We start from the raw sequence: 25,083 nt of genomic DNA, 5'->3' as shown, positions 1-25,083 counted from the left end.
GAGGAGAAGACAGAAATCATTAGAATGACTACATTTATTTGGCCACAGCTCACCCAACAGTAAACAAAAGGGAAGCTTTACATAGCTGTAGACTCTTTGTCTTAGGCTTGAGCCTGTTGTTAGTATCAGCAATAAAGCACCCAGGTGTGATTGCCTTATTGATCAAGTGACAGAGACAGTAGTGCAGTGGTGGCCCTGTATCTTAATCTGTTTTTTGACAGTAAACAGATGGAGGAGCCAAAGAGAGAGGAGGCTGCACTGAATCTAAAATACAGCACAATAAAGCCACGTTGCCAGAGCAGAGGAAGGAGACAAAAATGGAGAGAGGTTTTATCCGAGGAGACGGAGCCTTTCAAAGCTTTTCGTAGAGGTGACCACCAGCTGACACACAGCCCATTATAGTTTGTTTTTTTAATAGCACACACTAATGGGAAAAAGTTTTTTTTTCTATCATGTTGTTAATACTCAATACTATGCATGAATTTAATCACGGTACTTACTACGGTTAAGGTTTGGACACTGTGTGATGTAGCCGTTGGGAGCAAAAATCAGCTTCACATCCTGAATAATGCCCTGGCAACAGAGAGGGAAGGTGAAATGAAAAGAGAAAAGGAGACAATATAAATAAAGACATTATATTCATTTCCATCTCCACAATCACACTCTTGGGCTTGACTAATAGCTTAGCTAGTAGCTTTCATGATTTAGACTTGGAAATAACCTCTAGTTATCTTACACTGGGCCTTAATGCAAACCGTGTGACTCCATCCACTGTATGAAACATGCCCTTTTAGCCCTCTTCCCCTCCCTTTAAGCCAGCTATCTTCTGGTTAGCTGCCAGTGTTGTGCCAAAATTCATGCTTCTATGTGTTTTTTTTTTTATGTGAAATGTTTTCATATTGATAAACAGAGTGATTCTACCCTTGTGACAGGAATGTTGATTGTGGCTCAGAATGACTTTCCATCATTCAAGGCAGATGGGTTTGACATATGTTTCACAGATGACAGGCCAACAAGTCGTTTACAACAGTTTAAACACAGGCTATTGTTTTTTGGCAAATATCGGGACAGGAGATTTAAACAGCAGGTGGGTGTGGCTTCTTTGCTGATGGCTAGAGCGGCGTGCCTGAGATGACCATATAAGGACACTACTGACACCATACAAACCCAAGAGTTGAAAAAATGGTCTGAAACAGAGCACCTAGAGCAGTAAAACGCTTCAGCTTCTGACTCCTAGATAGCTTGCTCATACACTGACTTCATCATTTCAAACATCATTCACCATTATGTTGACACGTGCAATAGAAAATGAGGAAGACAATAATGGATCCCATTTGAGCAAATTAATGTGCTCACAAAGAAAAAAAGTACTTCTGTTTAGCAGGTACATGTTTGATATTCACTATCGTCAATTACCACTAAAAACAAACAAAAAGAAAAAAAGTGAATTTGGTCAATAAATAAAATAAATCCATTTAAAACTGTCAGTTATTTAGACTTTTCACTCAAAGCTCACACATGCGGCTCATGAAGATCAGTTGGCCAGGCAGAGAAATTGAGCTGGAAAGGATGTGCAGCAGATTAAGGTGATTAAGGACAGAGATGAAGAGATGATGTGTTAATAAGTGAAGAAAGTGTGCTGAGAAGATGGAAGGACTACTTTGAGGACCTGATGAAGGATCAGTAATCAGGACATGAGGGCTATGATCAGGATGAAGATGTCTAGGAAAGAGGGTGATGGACTTTTTGACAAGATTGTTTTATATAATTTTGAAAAGTGAGACTATGCCTGAGAAATGAGAGATGATCTGCTGCAAACTCACGAATACTCTTTACAGATTCACCAACATTGCGACTCAGAGTCTAATAAATTTAATTTGCTGCTGTTTGGTCATCGCCAAAATAATTATTACTCAGTCTATAAGAATATAGGAGGAGTAATATTTCTACTCAATTTATGACTAACTATAAAATAGTTGTAGTTAGGACGTTTCACCTCTGATCCAAGAAGTTTCTTCAGTTCTAAGAGCAATTGGTGGAGAGTCTGTATGGGGTGAGACTAGGTTTCACAATGGGTTCACCTGAAACTTTGGCTGATTGTGACCTACACCCATTTTCACACCTTGGCTCATGTGATTAGGCAGAGGATCAATTGGGGTTCCATGACCCTCTTGGGGACACTCCAATAGGGCTTAAAATCTGGGACTCTCCACCAATTGCTCTTAGAACTGAAGAAGCTTCTCAGATGAGAGGTGAAACATCTTCAAGAAACCTAAAGAAGTCCAGATGCTTTTCTTTCCAAGCTTTTTAGAATACCAAGGAAGAATTTCTACTTTATAGGAAAGGAAAAATATCTGCTTACTAATAACTAAAGGGTCTGTATTCTCATTCTATTGTTTCCAAGTGGAGTGTTTTCATTCCACACCTGAACCAAAGAGGACAGAGAGCTTCCTTGTTTGAAAGCACAACGTTAGAAATGCCTAATCACTATGTAGAATCAGAATTCAACTACAGACAGCAATTTAAAAACAAGTTTGGAACTGACTGCTGAAGAACAGTGTCTACTATTTCAGAAATGGTCAGAATCCACAAGCGCAGCTGTCTAAAAACTAACTCTTGTACTTTAAAGCATCATTTACAGCATCATTTTTAACTGAACTAGAGTAAAAGCCACACACAGGCAGTAGTATATGGCTTATAACTGAGAGTTCTCTCTTTTAAAAGACTGGCTGTCAATCACTCTGAATGACAGGCTATCTCTAGAGGTGGACGACTGGTAAATAGAGGCTTCATGATGACCACAAGGAACAATCTTGGAAAAAAGGCACCCTCTCTAATGGAAAACCGAACTAGTGACACGCAGGTTTGCCCACACACACACGCACCACAGGGGGTAATATACTCTCTCCATTCCTTCGAAGCAGTGCCTGATAACACATGCTGGAAGGACATTAGAATTCTATACCGCAAGCACAATCTGCATCGTCCTCTCTGCTATTTGTGTGTGTCAAATCTATTTACAGTGCATTTGGTCTGGCCTGGTGATGCAAGCAACACCTGCCTTTATTTCACAGAGAGAAAGAGAGAGGGAGCCTGTAGGCAAACAGGATTGCAGCACAGACTGAGGACACACACACACGCACACACACACACTTTCTCTCACACATACGGGCGGTGTGGGCAGTGGATGGTGAAGAAAAGATTGTCAGTGTCACATCGAATGGAAATGAAGGTGTAGATCACAGATGGCTGTCCCAGTGGTGTAATACAGCAGCTCTGACCGCACATCACTGTCACTGATCAGTGAGCAATTTGAACAGAGGTCATAAAAACTCCCCTCTCTCTCACATGCAGACATAAAACATACACGTATACAGTACATATGTTGCACTGTCAAACTTTGTCTCTGTGAATATGTTAGCATTAACAAATCATGTCCACACGCTCAGTTTTGCGGTATGAGAGCATCACACAGCTGTATTTTAAGCTGCATACAGTATAGGACAGTGACACCTTTCTCTGTTTTTATCTATGCACATTGGATTTGAAATGAATAAGAGGGGCAACTTAGCGGTGCAGCGGTTGACCTCTTGTCCGGGCATAATTCCCCGTGTTTGCAGGCGTGCTAGCAATAACTAATGACTGCAAACTGACTCACGCAAGTGGACGCATGAGTGTTTGTGTCTCAGCCCTTGATGGACTTTCACCCAGTGTCAGCTGGGATGCCCTAGGCTTCTGAATGGCCTGCTGGTCACTGATTACAAATGCAGATATACTGAAAAGAGCTACAGTAATTAAACACTGATGGTAATTTTTTCCACTTCACTAAATGGCTAAGTTAACAGTTTGTTAGGACTAGATTACCTTCATGATTTATCAGGACAGACAAACACTATTAATATTTCGATTCAAAACTGAGGTAAAGACGAGTGCACATCAGACTGTGCTTTCAGCTTGAAAACATTGTCAACATCACATAAACAATGTTAATGAACAAAACAATACCACTGAGATATATATATTTGCAGTGGGGTTTTCTTTGATGCAATGTAATATAAAGAATAATAGACTTCAATAAACAGAAAACAGAAAAGAAAATACTCTTTCGAAACATTTTTCAGCCTGTGACCTGCTTTAAATGTGTGAAGACTGGCCTGAGCTGACTCCAGATTGTAGGACTTAATTAGTATTTCAGCCTGGCCCTGAGTGCAGACTAGAGTTCCTATGCTGTTCATCTGATGTGAATGTTAACATCTTTCGAATAAAGCTGAAAATTGTCAGTTCAGCCGCATTGAAGTCAGTGTGCTTCACTATAGAGAGAAAGCAATTAAAAAAATACAGTTAAGTTTGATAATTTTTCTAAAGTATCACCTGTTCGATTATATTTGGTCCCTTGAATTAAAAAAAGGGGTAATCCTGAAGCCTTCCTCAATTTGGGTATAAAACTGTCCTCTAAAATACTGTTAAACCAAGGCAGGGAGTCCCCATGTCAAGCTCATACTCGTTCTGTACCTGTAACTTAAATACTTTTGCAAATAATTTCAAATGTAAAAATGTGCAAATGTACTAAAAACATGCACAAACAAAAAAGGCCAGTTTCTAGAAATATATGGCTCAATCAACATGCCCAAATAATTAAAGATGGCACACACAGATTGTGTGTATGTGAGTTTTCTGCATTCCTGAGAAACCAGTGGCTTTCCTCAAAGTGATGCAACCTTGGCTTTCTGGGCACCTTTAAGCTTTGGTTGGCCTTTGGGGTTTGGATTCAAGGGAAGGATTGATTTAAAGTTTGGTTCTGACTAAGGATGGGGGAAAGGAATTAATATGGCTGATGAAAGTGGTTATAATGCTCATCCAGGTATGGAAGTATTTGTGTCTATGTGTCCGTTCAACAATTACTGCTATGAAATTACAGTGGAGAAAATAATTATTTGATCCCCTGCTCAATTTGTATGTTTGTTCAATTCCGAAGAAATGAACAGTCTCTAATTTTTATAGTAGTTTTATTTTAATAGAGAGAGCCAGTATATCTACCAAAGTGTCCAGAAAAAACACATTACTTAAAAGTGATGAACTGATTTGCATGTCATTGAGTGAAGTAACTATTTCCTATGCAAGCAAAATATGACTTCGTTCTTGGCAAGCACAGCGGTAAGATGGTTTTTGTAGTTGGTCATGAGGTTTGCACACATCTTATGAGGGACTTTTGGCCCACTCCTTTTTACAGAAACTCTCTAAATCCTTTAGGTTTACTGGCTGCTGGTTGGCAACTTGAAATTTCAGCTCCTTTAGCAGATTTTCTATAGGTTTGCGGTCTGAAGACTGGGTGGCTTGGTGGTATGTTTTGGGTCATTGTTGCACTTAAAGAGTCATTCATGACCCATCGTCAGTGTTCTGGCTGAGGGAAGGAGGTTGTCTTCAAAGATTTTACAGTACATGGCCGCTGTCCACTTGCTCCTCAATTAGAAGTCATTCTGTAGCAGAAAAACAGCCCCAAAGCACAATATTTCCACCTCCATGCTTGACTGTGTGGTTTGTGTTCTTTGGGTAATACTCAGCATTTCTCTTCCTCCAAACACGGCGTTCTTGGGGACTGTGGTCCGAACTGCCTTCAGATCATTAACAAGCTCCTCCTGTATAGTTTTGTCCCGTATTGTAATGCAAAATATTTTATGGAGCTGCAGACTGAGGGCAATCAGTGGCCATTTCTTCTATCCCTGGATAATCCCTCTGACAGCTGACACTTTCTCACCAAGCTTCTTGCTGATGGTCTTGTAGCCATTCCAGCCTGGTGTAGCTCTACAATCTTGTCCCTGGCGTCCTTTCATAGCTCTTTGGTCTTGCCTATGGTAGTGAAGATGTGGCGATGGAAGAAATTGATCCTGTAGACGTGTGCTTTATATAGGAGTTGAGATCCAGAGTATCTGCAATTCATTGTAATTGATTGAGATTACAATCAGTCAGTCAATCATTCTGTGGGAGCCAAAATTCTAGCTGGGTTGTAGAGTATCAAATACTTATTTCACTCAGTGACGCCCTAAAGGCCAGGTTGGCCAAAGCTTTGCCTTCAGGCAGCACTGACAGACGTTTATTATCCTGGAAGAGACTTTATTCAGCAGTACTTTTTCCTCCATTTGATCATGCACAACATGACATTTCCGTGTTCTAGTGGGGTCTGAAGGTCATCAAATGTTATTAACTGTGTTTGTATTGACCTATCAAAAGGGCATAAAGGAACAGTAAAAACTTTGACCCCCATATGCAGACTTGAGAGACAGCTCATTACACCCTGCTATAATGCCACACATAGGTAAGTAAACAGGGGATTGTTCTGTTTTCGAGCAAAAAAAACCCTCCCCCCAAAAAAACTCACATACAAACACATGAACCTCTTATGCTGTGAGCACACAGAATTTCTTCAGCTTCAATTTCAAACAATGATGTTTGAAAAGTTTACTTAGCCGTAAAAGTCGATCAATTGCATGGAAAATTATTTTGCACTAGAACCTAATGGGAGCCCTCCTAATATACACACTCTGTGACATAACAAGGACGTTAACCTAAATTTAAAGGGGCAGAATTGTGTTTTAAGAGTTGAGAATTTATCTTATGTGCTTATGGTAAGGAAACTTTGGAAATGAATAATGGCAGAGTCTTATTTATCTGTCCAGCAACTAGTACTTTCGAAAAAATACAAATGATTCATACACTGATATAAAAATATGTAAGCGCTAAACCCTACTCTTAAACTATGAACAAGGCAATGCAGAGCAACTACAAGGAAAACATACAGGATTTTTTAAAGTTCAGCTCTTCATAAAATTCAAATTTATTCCAAAATATGCAAATTTTCAGTTCATACCAAGAGTTTCTTTTCCATTCTACTTTATAAAGTAGGCTGAATTAACCCCAGCCTGTATTGTATTATTACTGTATTACCACTGATACTGGGTTGAAGAGAGTGAACATATCAAAGGATAAAATGGTTTGAGTGATGCACTGAAAAAGATGAGGTGCGTAAAGAAAAGATAAAGAAAGTAATTTAAACAACCGGGTAAGAGAGGACAAAGGGAGACGCAGGTAAGGTAAAGGAGACATTGACTCCTGAAACTTCACACTGCCTTATGTAATGCATTCAGGCTTTCCATCATTGTCCATGCTAGATTCATTATTGTCCTGTAGTGCATGAAACACAGAGCGTTTCACAAAAGCAGCAGTTCCAAACGAGCTTGCAGCGTCCCTGAGGAGTCAGCATCCTTGGCACAATGGATTCTAGATAAAGATAATTTATTACAGTTGCTCCCTCAGATGGAGAGGTTCCCTGGAGGAGGAGTGTTGAGAGGATGAAGAGCATCCCAAGCTACTGCAAGGGCTCAATATGCTTTATTTAAAGGCCTAGTTAGCCCGTCTTATCATTATCCCATTCCCGCACACTGAATGCGATAGATTACAGCTGCTGCTTTATTTCACCTCCTATCTCTATCTGCAGTGTTACTTCTATAGCTCTTGGCTATTTTTCTCTTCCCTTCACCTCTTGCCTCTTTATTTTATTTTTTTTCCTCTCCTGTTTCCCAACAAGCCCTTCTCAGCTTTAGACATGAGGAGACCTAAGTTTATCCCCTCGTCTTTAGCAGGTTAAAGGAAGGAGCAATAGGGAAAGTGTGAGGAGAATAGCAAAGAAGTTGGACAATGCCACATTTTCAAACTTTCTACATTCTGTTTGTGCACAGATTAAACTAATGACTTAGAGGTACTACTGTAATGGTGTATTGTTGGAGGCATGCTGTGTCCCTGTGCTTTAAATACAGATATATAAATATTAAAGACTGGGGAATAAAAAAAACAACAGCTTACAACTGGTATATTTAACCACATTTTCTTTTCCAGCAACACAATCCAAGGAACAATAATTAAAAAGAAAAGGAGATTAGACAATGTGGGTTTAAATGTAAGTAGGTAACTCGCCTCCTTTAGCAGGACCTTGGACGCTAATTGGAACACAAACGATTGTTATGATTTCAGAGGTTGCTTTATGAGCAACATGTGACCTGTATGCATGCAGGCAGGGAAATATACAAGGGCGTCTAACAGACCGCATCCAAATTCTCCTACATTTCTATGTAAGCCTGGAAGTAATCATACAGCTGGACATATAGAATAGAATAGAATAGAATAGAATAGAATAGAATAGAATAGAATAGAATTCAACTTTATTGTCATTGCACATGCACAGGTACAGGGCAACGAAATGCAGTTTGCATCCATCCAGAAGTGCTTTAGCCGTGATATAGATATATTACAATATATATTAGCAATAATATAGATATGTAAGTATATTACAGAAATGGGTCTATTATGGTATGTTATAATGTACACGGTATGAAGTATGTTATGAATATTCTATAACTATAAGTATGTACAGGCTGTAGTGAGTACAAGCTATGTACAGGCTATGAACAGGATATAAATATGAAATAAAAAAAACTATACAGAAATATGAGATATAGAGCTATACAGAAATGTGAACTATGCAAGTTATAAACAGTTGTAGGATTAAAACTTATTGTATGTACAGAATGATTATTTACACAGAAAGTAATAAGTATAGTAGTATAGTGTATAGTAGTATAGTATAAGTAATAACAGTAAAATAAAGAACGCATTTCTGCATTATTTCAAAACCGCTTTTGCGGCAATGACCGTGTTAATTCTCTCAGACTAAAGGACACTTTAGTCTGAGTGAGCTGCATCCCTCACAGGAATTGCCTTCCGTTGACATGGATTTGACCTACCCGGCTTGTACAAAACTACATACCCATATGGAAAAGATATATATAAATCTTATAAAGTTTGTATCTGTCTTGTGTGAAACTTGTATGAAAAGCATACAAGAGTGAAAACAGATATAAGATCCCTAGAAAAATTATATAAATGAAACTTGTATGTTTTGGATACTTACTAAATGGCCTGTATTTGTATAGCGCTTTACTTAGTCCTTAAGGATCCCAAAGTGCTTCACACTACATTCAGTCATTCACCCATTCACACACAGGTGATGGCAAGCTACATTGTAGCCACAGCTGCTCTGGGGCACACTGACAGAGGCAAGGTTGCCGGACACTGGCGCCACCGGGCCCTCTGACCACCACCAGTAGGCAACGGGTGAAGTGTCTTGCCCAAGGACACAACGGCCGAGACTGTCCGAGCCGGCAACCTTCCGATTACAAGACGAACTGCCAACAATCGCCCCTATCTATAAAGCAATATATTAAAGTGGCCACTTTCATGAGTAAATCATATAAACCTTTTATGATTCACTATATGAAGCAGGCGACATCTGGTGCAAGTCTTTTATAAGTTTTTTCTATTTCTTTTCCATATGGGTAAACTTGTAGCTATTGTTCATCTGCTAAAAATATGGCTGCACCTCAAGTTTCCAGCTAAAACGCTGCATACTAAGTAGCACTGTGATAGTGGGAAAGATAGCAAAAGAATGGAGGGTAAGTGTCATCAGTCGAGAGGGGTTTTCTAAGCGTGAAAGTGTTCAAAGAGAGCACAGGAAGCTAAGGATTCTTGACTTCATAAGAAGCTCTTTGGAACAACATGAACAAAAAAAAAAAAGTTGTACCAGTATGAGTTTGTGTGAAAACAGAGTTTTGAATTGTTCATCTAATATTATCAATTGCAATGTAAAAAATAACAGCACTACATTTTAAAGAAAATGTAATAGCATCTGGAGGTCTCAGACATCTGGACGTCACTTTTCCTGTAACAACTAACGATGTGAACAGGAGGGGAAACGCGCAGCTCTAAATAACCTTTATCATGCACAAAGCAGCAGGTCACTGATACAATGAGCTACAACTGCACTTGTCAGACACGATCTCTCATCTTAACTTTGCGTCAATCTGAAGGGAGAACTTCCTCATTCCCTCAGTCCCTTCACACAAGCTTTCGCTCTTCCACACTGTCTGTCTCGGCTGCTGACACTTTTGAGTGCTCCCTGCACATGGAAGGCACCGAGCTGACTGCAGGTAGGGAACTGCCTGATGGGGCTCTGTCTTTCAAGACCAGAGTCTTTGACTAAAAGAAGGAGTTCCTTGAAGTATCGATGCAAGAAGGCATGAAGGAAGAGGTAGATGGAGAAGGAATGGTGCTCATGTGCAGCAGCGATAGTGTCAAAGCATGAAGAGGAGACATAAATCACACCACAAAAGGGCCTATTGGCTAATCAGTGTTACAAAGAAAAAAAAGGCCCATTGATTGCATGACGGGTGGGCAGTAGAGGTAGGAATATCAAGGGAATGTGCATGTCCTCGTGATTCCCTGCCATGTCTGCTCCCTGCTGCGAATGCATGCAGAAGCTGGAGAAAACGAGCACAGATTAAAAATCGACATCATTGTGATGGGCTTTGAAACAAGGGAGGAAAAGCTCAAGCTGAGCTTTTTGCAGCTCCTCTGTAAGCCCTCCATACTTTACTCTTGCATCTTACAGCTGACGCTCTTCCCCCACACAACTTACTGTAAATCTGCCCAATTACACCCGGCAATGTTGAATGTGAAACATGCTAAGGTGCATAAAGTGTGCGTATTATCCGTGGAGTCTTACCTTAAACAGACCATGTCTGTGGCTATGCTGGCCAAGCCACACTCCACTGCCTGGGGTGAGCTCCATCTGGGGAGGGTCTATCACCCGCTCATAAATTCTGCAAAAAAAACAAGAAAAAAAAAAAAACAAGAAAAAAACATTTATAGTTTGATAACAACACAGATACAGAAAGGTTTCTCTTTTTGTCCTGGCCTGGCATGAGCACTGATTCAACGCAACTGAATAGAAAAGTAAATCCGACAGAATATATGTCCCTGCTCCTTCCCATACACCCCCTTCCTTTCATAGAAAGCAGACAGTGTAAAGCAACGGCTGCTCTCCTCAAGCATGACAGCCAGTCTCGCCCAACGGTTCTCAAACACAGCATTGATATCAGGACCTGGAATGTAGGCTGGATTAACCGCCCGACTCCTGACACAGACACAAACAGGCTTTGGCATTATCAAAGCAAACATCCTCAGTGTCATTCAGCACCATTTATTCCTTCCAGTAAGGTGGGCTTACAGATGCCAGTGAGCTGCAATGGGCCTCTTTGAGGATGTCAGAGAATAATTTGACACCTTTTCCTTCCTCTTTCTTACAACAGGAACCGATATGAGTAGAAAGCTGATTTCTTTATTGTGTTCTGTCTCAAATCTCATACTTCCATACTTAGACTTGCAGTTATGACTTCATACTTCAGTTCACATAGACAAGTGTGGGTGGCTACATGTAGCAAATGCTTCCAGTTAATTTTTTTAGCCTCCCTGGTTATTTAGCGGGCAATGGAGTGTCAGCTAAATTTTAAAACAACAAACAAGTCATCAGCATTGATGGTGATGCTAATGCTGACAGGAAAAACTAGGACTTTAAAATTAGATGTGGACAAAAGCCTGCCTACTTATAAATGTTCACATACAGTGGCTTGCAAAAGTATTTGGCCCCCTTGAACTTTTCCACATTTTGTCACATTACAGCCACAAACATGAATCAATGTTATTGGAATTCCACATGAAAGACCAATACAAAGTGGTGTGCACGTGAGAAGTGGAACGAAAATCATACATGATTCCAAACATTTTTTACAAATAAATAACTGCAAAGTGGGGTGTGCGTAATTATTCAGCCCCCTGAGTCAATACTTTGTAGAACCACCTTTTGCTGCAATTACAGCTGCCAGTCTTTTAGGGTATGTCTCTACCAGCTTTGCACATCTAGAGACTGAAATTTTTGCCCATTCTTCTTTGCAAAACAGCTCCACAGCTGCCCTGTGACGGCCTCAGAGGTTGTCTCAGAGAATATTGGGAGCAACAACACCATGAAGTCCAAAGAACACACCAGACAGGTCAGGGATAAAGTTATTGAGAAATTTAAAACAGGCTTAGGCTACAAAAAGATTTCCCAAGCCTTGAACATCCCACGGAGCACTGTTCAAGCGATCATTCAGAAATGGAAGGAGTATGGCACAACTGTAAACCTACCAAGACAAGGCCGTCCACCTAAACTCACAGGCCGAACAAGGAGAGCGCTGATCAGAAATGCAGCCAAGAGGCCCATGGTGACTCTGGATGAGCTGCAGAGATCTACAGCTCAGGTGGGGGAATCTGTCCATAGGACAACTATTAGTCATGCACTGCACAAAGTTGGCCTTTATGGAAGAGTGGCAAGAAGAAAGCCATTGTTAACAGCAAACCATAAGAAGTTCCGTTTGCAGTTTGCCACAAGCCATGTGAGGGACACAGCAAACATGTGGAAGAAGGTGCTCTGGTCAGATGAGACCAAAATGGAACTTTTTGGCCAAAATGCAAAACGCTATGTGTGGCGGAAAACTAACACTGAACATCACTCTGAACACACCATCCCCACTGTCAAATATGGTGGTGGCAGCATCATACTCTGGGGGTGCTTCTCTTCAGCAGGGACAGGGAAGCTGGTCAGAGTTGATGGGAAGATGGATGGAGCCAAATACAGGGCAATCTTGGAAGGAAACCTCTTGGAGTCTGCAAAAGACTTGAGACTGGGGCGGAGGTTCACCTTCCAGCAGGACAGCGACCCTAAACATAAAGCCAGGGCAACAATGGAATGGTTTAAAACAAAACATATCCATGTGTTAGAATGGCCCAGTCAAAGTCCAGATCTAAATCCAATCGAGAATCTGTGGCAAGATCTGAAAACTGCTGTTCACAAACGCTGTCCATCTAATCTGACTGAGCTGGAGCTGTTTTGCAAAGAAGAATGGGCAAGGATTTCAGTCTCTAGATGTGCAAAGCTGGTAGAGACATACCCTAAAGACTGGCAGCTGTAATTGCAGCAAAAGATGGTTCTACAAAGTATTGACTCAGGGGGCTGAATAATTACGCACACCCCACTTTGCAGTTATTTATTTGTAAAAAATGTTTGAAATCATGTATGATTTTCGTTCCACTTCTCACGTGTACACCACTTTGTATTGGTCTTTCACGTGGAATTCCAATAAAATTGATTCATGTTTGTGGCTGTAATGTGACAAAATGTGGGAAAGTTCAAGGGGCGAATACTTTTGCAAGCCACCGTATCTATATATATATATATATATATATATATATATATATATATATATATATATATATATATATATGACAGTACCCATCACACTTCTATCAAGTCACAGTCATTTTTTAGTCCTTTGATTTATACTACTATACCATACTACAGCAGTATTTTTGTGAAATGACTGCCCGTTTGTGTCAAAAGATCATTACTACTCTTAATTCATGCAGCTTTGTAGTGTTAGCTCCTTATAATAAGCCAGTGTCAGCTCATCTACATTCCCTGGACAAAAGGAAGGTGAGATATTTAGCACAAAGCTAGCAAATCGTGGCTACGACAGCTTCTTGTGAAAAAAATAAAATAAAACATAAAATAAAATAAAACCCTAACATAGTGGGTAGATTAGCATTCATTGATTTTGTTAAATGTATGTTGTTACATGAGCATATATTTTGTTTTTTCCATGCTGGGGTAAAAGTAGTACAGTATCTCAAGGCTATTTATACCATAGGTGTTTGATTTCCCACCTGCAGGGCAAGATGTTGCCGCAATACAGAATGGTTATGTGATCATACCTTTTTTTTCCCCTCAACCCAGCTTTTTCCCAACCTCCAACCTTTCTGTTTTTGGCTTCCCTCACCTTTTCCTATCAACAGCTCAGCAGCGATCAACACTGGGAGTTTCACACAAGGAACACTGGAGAACAGCAATGCCAATTAGAACAGTGATGTGCTCCCGGGTGTATTTGCAGTCTGGCTGCTGATTGTCACAGGACATACACTAGTTAGCATAGGGTAAAGTGTGATTAACGGTGCACGTGTCTCACCAGGATTTCATGAAAACGGGTAAAGTTTTGTAGTTAAGCACGCAAAACACTGTATGAATAAATAATTGCAGTGACTGTGTTTCTATATATTTATATATATTTACCATGGTGGTACCCAGCCATGCAGATGACTGTGGTTTAATTTGATCTAGAAATCTTGATCATAAAAAGAAAGGTAAATGGAGGAAGAAAGGAATTTAGTATCCATAACTGTGAATCTTTTAGTATGTTGTTTCTTCCGTCTTTGATAACTCTATCCCTTTGGGCACCAGTTTAGATCGTCAGATTCAGCAGACAACTCAGATGCTTTAAAGCTATTGCAATGGCCTGGGTCTGAATCTGCCCTGAGCCATTTGCAACTAAGGCTAAAAAATACTCTAAAAAAACTCGGCATCGGTAGCATTATCAGAACTACATGCTGCAAGTGCATACTGAAAAAATTCCTGCAGCTTCTATTTTACAGTAGAAGTTTTCAGTGGGTTACATTCAGAACGCTTTTACTGTGAAGTCACATGAGATTACCACTGAGACTGGCAAAAATGTATAGGAAAATTTTTTTAAAAATCCTTAAACAGTCACTAGGACATGTTTTTTTAACGATTAGCTAGAAGTATTACAGGAAATATGTGAACACAAAAGGGGAAGGGGAAGGATATGAAGAGCTGCAGGCAACTCATCTTCAGCACTGTAGCCAACTTCAGGCCATTCTGTCATGTACAAAACTACTTGCTATGTATGCTACATGTAATGTAGTTTTAGTTGTATATGGCATGATGAAAACAGGTTAATTATAACCCGAGGCCTTCATTTGCACAACACCAATCATCCATTCTCTACACAGATGTATTCTGACAAAGTAGTTGAACTTAACACCGCTACTAAACTCTAGTAGTGTAGCTTTGCATGATTCGATCCAAAGCGATCCTTAGTCATTTTCATGAACTGTGTGACTTTATGCAGTCTCTCATCCTTTGGCTGAACCATTTTAGCTCCCTACCCTTCTCATCAACTTTCCTCAGAGTGCCTTCCCTCCTGCAAATAAAACATTTGAGCAGAAGGTGGGTGAGGCTTCTGCACTCAAAGTCAGAGCTGTTTCCCTGACATGACCATGTGAATAATATCCACTCTCAGTGGCATTATTCACAGCCAAGTGTGAAGAGAACCCCCCCCCGCCCCCAGAAAATCAGACAAAGTTTAGCAATAAATGGAAAAGGTCTTACATAGTGCTTTTCTACTTTACTTGAGCACTTTATACAGTTTATACAAAATGCCTCATTTCCCCATTTACCTTTTTTCTACACCTAAGTCCTTTCTATCTAGCATTCACACTCCACTGGATGCATCAGAAAGCAATTTGGGGTTCAATATCTTGCCCAAGGATACTTTGGCATGCACACTGGAGCAGTCAGTAATCAAACTACCTACCTTCTGATTAGCAGATGAGCTGCTATACCTCCTGAGCCACAGCCATAACAGGACCCCCTACTAATTGTAGTTGCTGCTATGAGTCGTAACAGGTCTCCATTGGAGCTAGCTCACCACTTAATCCATAACCAGTAAAAATGTAACATAGCTCCAGTTAACCTTTATCATTGCCTGTCTATACATCACCAAGAGTTAAAATAAGAAAGAGTCACATATAGACATAGAAGAAAGAGTGGAGCTGTGGAGTCACTCGCTATCATTCATGGTAATGGAGAGGCTGAGGTGAAGAGAAAATTCTCAAATGTGGAAAGTACCACCTTACGGCCTGCTGGAAGTGTGGAAGCACCGTATGGCAGGCTGTATATATCTATGTCATAGCGCAAAGCACATATTTTGTTGACAGTCAATTTCAATAAGCTGCTAGACTGCTTCATTTTCAACGATTTACTGACTGAACTGAATAAAGTACATGTAATCTTGGGCAGTCAGGATTTCAACAATACTGGGTTACTGCATCCCAAGTTTGTATTCAATACTGATAAAAGTAAATATAAAGAAATATTAAGCCACAAAGGCTATCACACTGCACCTCTCAATGCACCTGCTAGTTAGATGGCATGTATGTGTATGTATATAGATGTAAGCGTGTATGTGGAAATATGTATGTGTATGCATGTATGGATGCAAATATGTATATATACATATATGTATGTATGTGCGTGTATGTTTGCAGGTGTATGTATAACTTGTACATATCTTTCTTGTGTAAATGTAAATTTGTCTGTTATTGTGTAAATACTTACGCTATTGTGTACTCCACACACAGAGAGATGCCAAACTGCCTTTCACTGTTCTTGTAACAGTGACAATAAAAAGCTATTCTATTCTATTCTAAGAAAAAGCCATGTCTGTCTGCCTTAACAATCTCAGTAAAGCAAAAAAAAAAAAAAAATCTAAAACAGATAGTTTCTTTCTTCAAAATTTAGACAATCTTTTTAGGTCTGACAGCCTTCATGGCTTTACTTCAAAAGAACAGTCTCAATCACAGCCATCACTTTTGCTCTGCCAATATCTGCCGACCACACTAAACTCCAGACCACTTTCAATTTTCCACTAGTTGAGCCTGAGACATTTTCTGTCATGTTTGTGTCTTTCTTCTGGCAGAGAAATGAAGTCCGAAATTGGGAGTTAATGTCCCTTTTGAATCACTTGACTCACCATGGGACATAATTCTCAAAGCTCTCAGTTTATCCCTGCCAAAAGCACAAGCTGGGAAATGCCAAGTCACTGAAGGCGGGTGGCAGATTACTGGTGACTGTTGCAGGCAACTAAAAAAGAAAAAAGAAAAAAAAAACCTGCAAAAAGTTCCTAGTGTGTATGCGTAACCTAGATTGGGTTTCAGGGTGCTTATCATATTATAGTCCAGTATATAAGTCCAGTGAGCTCATGAAACCTTATGAAACCTGACTTTTTAAAAAACAAACAAGAGAAAACAGCTTTCATAACAAACGTGTTCAGACTGAAAATGTGTATTCTAGGTGATCATATATCTACATGTTTGTTTTGTACTTCCAATTGTACCTATAAATGAGTCTTTTGCTGCCGCGAATAGATTTTCACTTTTGTTGGAATCTCAACCATTTCATGTTGTACTTTTTACCCCATTTTCATTTTTATTTTTTTCAAAGAATAGAGCCAGAGTCCATTGATCAGCCAGAATCTTTTGATCAAGCTGCATTGCTGATGGTTGTAGAAGATGGTGTTTGTAGCACCAGTCACACCAGGAGAATCTTTCTAAATTTAGGCACTGTTAGACTTTGTTGAGTCTTTGTTCATAAAACCATTTCAGTGGGCAAGCTGTGACACTCTTTCACATTCCAATGAACAACTGTTTTGGGATCACAACCAACTACATTCAGTGTATACAATTTTAGAGGGTCTCACACAAATGATGACCAACAATACAGTCTACGCCCAATCTAAGAAGTCCTTGAGACAATCTGTATGTTGCTACTCAGAACGAATTGTCTATAATGTGCAATGTTTTGTGTGAGCCAAGCCTACACATTCATCCTGCTATCATGTTAGACTACAGGTGTATTACACAATCCACATCACAGTCTACGTGGACAGGAAAAAAGGGATATATTGTGAGCAAAATGTACAAGAATTACCACGAGACAACCCTTCCTTTGTGAATACAAATTATGCCCTACTAACTGTAATGTGCTCATAATAATTGGGATGATTCTCAGTTACAGTCCATTTACTCTGATTGGATATGAATTCCATCTCATTTACATGTGGATTTCTACTGTGCTGTGCAAGAAGAGCTCTGGGATCAGCACTTTTCTTCATGCTACTGTACTGTATGTTCCATAGATATGCTTGTAGCTATGTGTAAAATTACAGTATCTGACCCCCCCCCAAAAAAAATTTGCATTACAGTTCACATAAAACATTTCCTTTAGCTACAGGCAGAAAAAACTGTTGTCTTCCTCGTTTACATATAGTTCTTAGGATGTTTCAGAACAGAGAGCCTGGCATCACAAGGGAATGATTATGTGACTTTATCTCTCAGTAACACCTCTGTGACAGCAGTGATTCTAGGTGCTAAGCTGTATTGACTGTCTCACACAGCATATCATTGTCTCTACTATACATACACATAAAGTGAGAAAGTGACAAAATTTGCATGTCTGTCCCTTTGGAGGCATTTCTTTTCAAAATTTCAAAATTTTCCAATTTGGGAAACAATACATACACATATACTTGTAAATGATTTTCCTGTAATTTGAAGTCACCTGCAACTCAACTGCCCACTGTCACACTCACCCACTTCTCCTCTTCTAGAGGTTATGTCTGTGAAAACAGATGCTTGAATCTCATCCTTTTTTGTTGTAGCAGAACTGCTGTCAACCAACATAGGAAGCATTAAAAAAGCATGCGCACGCACGCACACACACACACACACACACACACACACACACACACACACACACACACACACACACACACACAAACGCACACACACCAAAAACATACACACCTATATTGTCAATATGCCTTCCACACAAAGACAAATTCTGGTCATGCTGAGGAATTACGCTGATATTTCTGGCATTTTATTTTTAATTCTGTGTACTTTTTTTTAAAAGTGCAAATATTTTTTTAAATGCTACACCAGTACCTGTCCATCTTTTTTCAGTTTCTCAAACTTTTATGTCCAAAATACATCCTACCTCTTTTTTTTTTAATATTTAAAAATATATCGACATATATTTGTTTTTTATGTTTGTGGACTACAGGCTAAGTGTCTGGCTTAGTTTGACATGTGCAATTTTTGGGGGAAATTTCATTGAATTGGCATCTACACACAGGCAAACATTATTCTGCATTTTTTATTAATATTTTAACCACATCAGGAGTCTAAGTTAAGGTGAATGATCAACTAAATAACCCAAAAATATTCAGGAAATATTTTCCTTTAATTTGTAATTTTTGTATGGTGCTGTTTTTTCATGTATTTAATAGACTTTGAGAACCGAACTGACCAATACAGTGACTACATGTAATACAGAGTGCTCAGGATGCAAAAACATTTTTTTTTAAATGTCATCAATATGAAATTCAAGTGCTACAATAAGAAAATATAAATACAGGCTCTATCAAAAACAATCATCTGACTTCAAAAAGGCTATTTAAAAAAAACATTGGACATAGAAACTTACAGTAAATTTTAAAATACATGGCTGAAAATTGTTTTTTTACACACAAAATGTCCAATGTTCACATGTGACATGTCCATATGAAAGTGAAAGTCATCTCATACTCTTGCAAACACGTCTGAAGTCACTGCAGCCATTGCTGTTGTTATGCTACCTACCAGCACCCATGTGAAAGTCACACATCCGCTCTTTCTAATAGACTGTTTTAATTATTACCAGTGGGCAGCTGTGGAATTACAGCATTTTGAAATACTTTTTGATACACCCAATATATCATATCCTCTGCATCACTGGTCCGCAGTGGTGTGAGGATGGTGAATTGGGCTGTGAAATAACGTGGTGGTTTTCTTTCTTGTTTACCAGTTTTTTTTTACTTCAGTGAAAGTACTGCAGCAAATTTGGGCAGCTGTCATTGTAGCCTCTACTTCTAAAAGGGCATCTGTAAGTTTCTCTCATGCCTCTTAAGTGCTGAAAATGAACTGAACTTTACCAGCTCAGACCTGAGCTCTGCCACCCACAGTGGTTGAAAGATGCTGCCATTATGCTCTGTGATGGCAGACGTGTGATTTGAATCGATATTCCCATTCGCTTTTAAATCCAGGCCAAGTAATCTTCCCGCAGGAACGAAAGAGTCAGAAAACCTTAAGGGAAGAAAGAGGATTCTTTTAACAGTGTTTTTGATTTTTGTTTTTTTTAACGTGTACAAAAAAAAAGAGAAAAAAAGGAGAAGTGGAGAAGGTAAAACTTAATGAAAAAGACTGGAGCATCTTCCCTGAAAAAGGAAACTGCTACCACGAAACTAGAACATATCCTCACAAGATGGCAGATGTATCATGTTTAATGGATAAAATGACCCAAATTCTTTTACCTCCCTGTTGGTGTGGGGAGATACGACTGGTTTTACCTACAAGTATGTATATGAAGATAGAGTCTAATCTACCATTGTCACCCAGTTCCCAGAGGAAACGCATGCCTGCTACCATGCTGTCAGATATCTATAATTACTTCACCTCAACAATGACCTTATCTGGTGATAGAACCTCGTGTCCTTTTCCGATAAGGCACTACTACTGTACTGTATCTGAAGATATACTTAAAAAAAAAAGAAACTAAGAGGACGGTAAGATGTGGATGTATGGCTGTGTGCATGTCCCCTGGGTCTCATTGGAGTACAAAGCTCCTCTTCTCTTCCTCACCACCAGGGGCCTGAGCCTGACCACCTGCCTGAAGGAGGTGTGTTGGACCCTGCTGAGCTCAACAGAGGAAGGCTGCGGTAATGACACACTCCATCACACTGGACACAAAACAACGGTGAACCTCAAACAAGAAAACTACTGGGAGAACTAACAGCCTCATATCTGTTCCTGAAAACAAAGCCAAATATTTGAGTGACAACACTTTTCATTGCACAGGCCATGACGGCTGCATGTAGATATATCCATCATATAAAAGCAGACAAAAATATGACATCAGCAGCTTCGAATATTAAGCAGGAGTACAAAGAAATAACGAAACAAGGAGAAAACTTCCAGTGTCGTGATGATTTCCTTTTAGCATAGTTTACATTGGCTCACACTTTACAAAAAGAAAAGGAGTTAATGATCTGTAGTAGCCCTGTGAGCTGTGTCAGCCCTGTGATAAACTAGGGATCTGTCCAGATTGTACTCTCACCCTATGTCAGCAAGGATAGGCTCCGGCCCGTCCGCGACCCTGAATTGGAAAAGCAGTTAAGAAAATGGATGGCTGGAAGGAGATAATGATGTTCAGAGGATTAAAGTGGCATGCTATCTTGTTCTAGGCAAAAACAAATGATTAATATGAGGGTCAACATGTAAACTCGCAACACATTAGTGAAGAGTGGGTCATACCAGGAGCCTGATGAAGATACAAAGCAGCATTGCTTTACTGCAGGCATTAGCTGTTTTTAATTTTACAGGGTATACAGTGCTCAGCATACATGAGTACACCCCCTTTAAAAAGTACAAATTTAATCAGCAGCTCAATGAACAAAAGAACAATTTCCAAGATTTTCACAAGGCTGAGTTTTATTGAACACTTGTTTAACTCCATAACATGAAATTAAGGTTAATTATATATCTTAGATCACAAAATCTTCAGTTTTACTCAAATTGGTTGAAACAAAAATGAATACACCCCGCAACAAAAACTACTGTATCTAGTATTTTGTATGACCACTATAATTTTCAAGACACGCACCAAGTCTTCTAGGCATGGAATGAACAAGTTGGCGACATATTGCAACGTCTATCTTTTTCCATTCTTCAAGAATAACCTCTTTTAGTGCCCGGATGCTAGATGGAGAGTGATGCTCAACTTGTCGCTTCAGAATTCCCCACAGGTGTTCGATTGGGTTCAGATCAGGAGACATACTTGGCCATTCAATCACCTTCACCCTGTTCTTCTTCAGAAATGCAACAGTAGTGTGTGTTTTGGATCATTGCCTTTTTTTGGAAAAGTGCACAATGACTAAGTGCACAGAGTGATGGCAGAATCTTCTCCTTCAGTATAGAGCAGTACATTATTGAGCTCATGATACCATGAATGAAATGCAGCTCCCCAACACCAGCAGCACTCATGCAGCCCAACACTGCCACCATCATGTTTTACTGTAGGCACCATGCATTTCTCTTTGAAATCCTCACCTTTACGACGCCATACAATTTTGGAACCATTAGTTCCAAAACACTGATCTTTGTCTCATCACTCCATAGTCCCAGTAGTCTTCATCTTTTTCAGCATGGGCCCTAGGAAATTCTAGGCATGCTTTTTTGTGCATGGGCTTTAGGAGAGGCTTCCTTCGTGGACAATACCCATGCATGCCATTCCTCTGCAGTGTGCGCTGCATGGTGTCACGGGAAATGGTCACTCCAGTTTGGCTTTCTACTGCTTTAGCTAACTGCAGTGAACTTGCATGGCGATTTTCTTAAACCCTTCTCATCAGAAGACGCTGATGAGAAGGGTTACTTTTTGGATCACTTTTGCTACAGTATTTTTGACAAATATGTAAAGTTTTGCTGATCTTCTTGTAGCCCTGACCTTTTTTGTGTAAAGAAACAATTTCCTTTCTCAGATTTTGTGACATTTCTCTTCCATGTGGAGCCATTGCTGAAAGCATGAAATGGGAAGGGATTTTCTTTGTTAAGTAATGCCCTTTTAGAGTCACCTGTCTGCTGGACACCTCTTAAATGAATCATTAGACTCACCTGTGGTTGAATGCCTGTTAATTTGAATTTTGTAGTCTTAAGTGTGGCTTTTCTCCTAAGACTATAATTGGGGTGTAGTCATTTTTGTGACATGGGCTTGAATGAATTAGTTAGGAAAATCACTTTTGTGCAAATTCACACATCTTGTTTGCAATCAATGGCCCACATTTGTGGGAGTATTTTGTAGTATAGTATCTCATAGAAAATGTTGACTCTCAAAGGAAACTAAAGTTTTTTCTGGCAAATGTAGTGGGGTGTACTCATTTATGCTGAGCACTGTATATGTTTATGCAGTGAGCTTCAAATGTATTGTTTTAAACAGGACTCACTTTAATGTGAAAACAATGTCAACAGAAGCAATACCATGTTCCTACTAATTGATGAACTTTCTTTCTTTGTTGTTAGAATAGACATCAGATTAGCCCGCACACCACATCATTACTGTGCACAGTGAACTTGCTACTTTGTTGCCTTTGAAATGGTTGCTTTGGAGGTGGGAATCAGGTCTGCGACTACTCGCTGTCAGTTGCTGTTTTAAAACCCACTTTGGTCAAGATGGCAATAAAAGACAGTAAGATGTCTGCTATCAGTTTGTTAGAATGAGGTCAACTTGAGAACTACAGTGCATGCAATCTGTTGATAATATAGCAATAACTTGACAAAAGAAAATCTGTAGGTGTCGACATAGACAGAAATTCACATTAAAAATAAATTCATATGAACTATTGATATCCACATTCCAGCCCAAACCGATTTGAAACAACATTTCCTCCACAAATATTGTAGTGACGGAATTGCTGCAGGACAGAGATTTAGCTGTAAAATGATGTAGCTGCTCATCAACCTCTATATAAACTCAATACAACCAGTGGAGTTGAATCTCCAATTGCAAAGCATCAAAGCACAGACAAGTTGCAATTTGGTTGCAATTTGTTGTGTTTTGTTTTTAGCTCAAACTTGCTAAGTACATCTAGCAGTTAGTTCGGGCTGAGGTCTGATCAAGTTCACACCATAAACATTCATTTGGAACTAGACCGAAACAACCCACTCCAAAGTGTCTTGGAAAACAAACAAGAGTTTGAATTAAATGGACTCAACACAGCAGGTGTGAAAGCACCCTAAACTATTATCTTTTAATGTCAGTCAATTTTAAAACTTTCTTCCCAGTTTATGTAACTTATGTAACCCAACTAGAATTCTGGCTTCCACAGATTGGCTGTCTGCCCATGAAAAGAAGTCATAAAACACACCTATCCACAGAATCAGGTTCTTCCATTCGAACCTCTCCACCACCAAGGGTAGGACCAAAGAGCTGACAGTGGATGCCAGGGACAAGACTGTAGACCTGACCAAGGTTGGAATGGTCTACAAGACCATTAGCATGAAGCTTAGTGAGAAGGTGACAACTGCTGGAGTGATTATTAGAAAAGGGAAGGACCATCGATGTCCCTTGGTCTGGAGCTTCATGCGTGATCTTGCCTAGTGGGGGTGAGGATCATGAGAAAGGCAGTTGGGACCAACATTAGTAACATACTACACCGTAATGGGTTTCCCCCTACTCAAGTGTGCAAACCTGGTTACCAACTACAAAAAAATATCTTACAACTTTTTATCTGGATTTTTCATTGATATTCTGTCTCTCTCATTAAAATGAAATCAGAGACTGTTCATTTCTTTGGAAGCGAGCAAACTTACAAATTCAGCAGGGGATCGAATAATTGTACCAACACCGACACGTATGATTAAAGGATTTTTCTGATTAAAAATTTTGATCAGGGGGAAATAGTTTTGATGCAAGCAGCACCACAAAAAAGCTGATCAGCACCAGATTCATTCACATCAGGACTGCTAGTTTACCAGTTCACGCCTTAAATTAATTTCAGGTGATAAGTGCGCCCAGAGCGAAAATAATTCGCTTTTAACAGTTGCGTCATTTGAATGGCTGGATTGCAACACTGATTGAAAATCCCAGTCGGATGTTAGAGATGGTTCTGTGTAGCCTGACTCACATGGAGAGCACACTGCAGAAAACCAAATGAAGAAAAGGCTTTACAACCACCACCACCACTTCATTGACATTTAAAAATTTCCTTCATTAGCTTGCCAAGTGCAGGAGGAGTAATTACTCAGAGGTTTGTACGAGCTGCTGCCCTGGAAGAACAGCCACCCATGATCTAAACGCATTTTATTTTGCTGGAGATACCCTGTTGATTAAAGACCCAAAGGCCACATATAATTTCCTATCTGCTTTCACTGTGTGTACTATGAAGCTGGGACAATACACCAGAACAGTGAAACAAAAGAGCTTTCCTGTCAAAGATGCTGTGTATCAAGCGGAAACCTTGCCAACGACAAGGTCATCAGTGCCAAGGTTACGGGTTACAGACAGCATCATGTAGCATTATTAACCTGATTTTAACTCATTATTATTCTTGGCAGAGTACCCTCCTCTTAGCTGGGGCGTCAATGATCAGGTAATAAAGTAATGAATGGTTGCTGCTCTGCTGAGCGGCACTGGCACTGCCCTTCACAGGAAATTAAAAAGGTATACCTGAATTCCTCATTTGGAGTAACATTTATATTCTTGCTTGCTTTTAATTTAAGAAGGGCTTGGCTATCATTTAAAACCTGTATAATTTATATAGAAACATCACACTGCAATATTTGGGAAATACAAAAGGAAACAAAACCATATTTTCATAAGAAGGTAGCTTCCTTGCACCTCCGTCATTAACCTAATGTTCCATTCCACTCTAACGG

General features: G+C 39.6%; 1 protein-coding gene across 1 annotated transcript in view; it reads right to left on the bottom strand.

Moving 5' to 3' along the window:
* LOC116336536 (protein kinase C-binding protein NELL1) overlaps positions 1-25,083 on the bottom strand; it is a 285,884-nt gene that overhangs the window by 183,523 nt on the left and 77,278 nt on the right. Inside the window, exons 6-7 of the mRNA XM_039603744.1 lie at positions 10,613-10,709; positions 501-573 (exon numbers count right to left, since the gene is read on the bottom strand). Of these exons, the coding sequence (XP_039459678.1) occupies positions 501-573; positions 10,613-10,709 (170 nt within the window). The remainder of the gene's footprint in view (positions 1-500; positions 574-10,612; positions 10,710-25,083) is intronic.

Source organism: Oreochromis aureus, linkage group 1 (genome assembly GCF_013358895.1).
Source record: "Oreochromis aureus strain Israel breed Guangdong linkage group 1, ZZ_aureus, whole genome shotgun sequence".
Lineage (NCBI taxonomy): Eukaryota > Metazoa > Chordata > Actinopteri > Cichliformes > Cichlidae > Oreochromis > Oreochromis aureus.
Note: the sequence above shows the minus strand (reverse complement) of the source record. Positions and strands in the feature narration are given on the sequence as shown.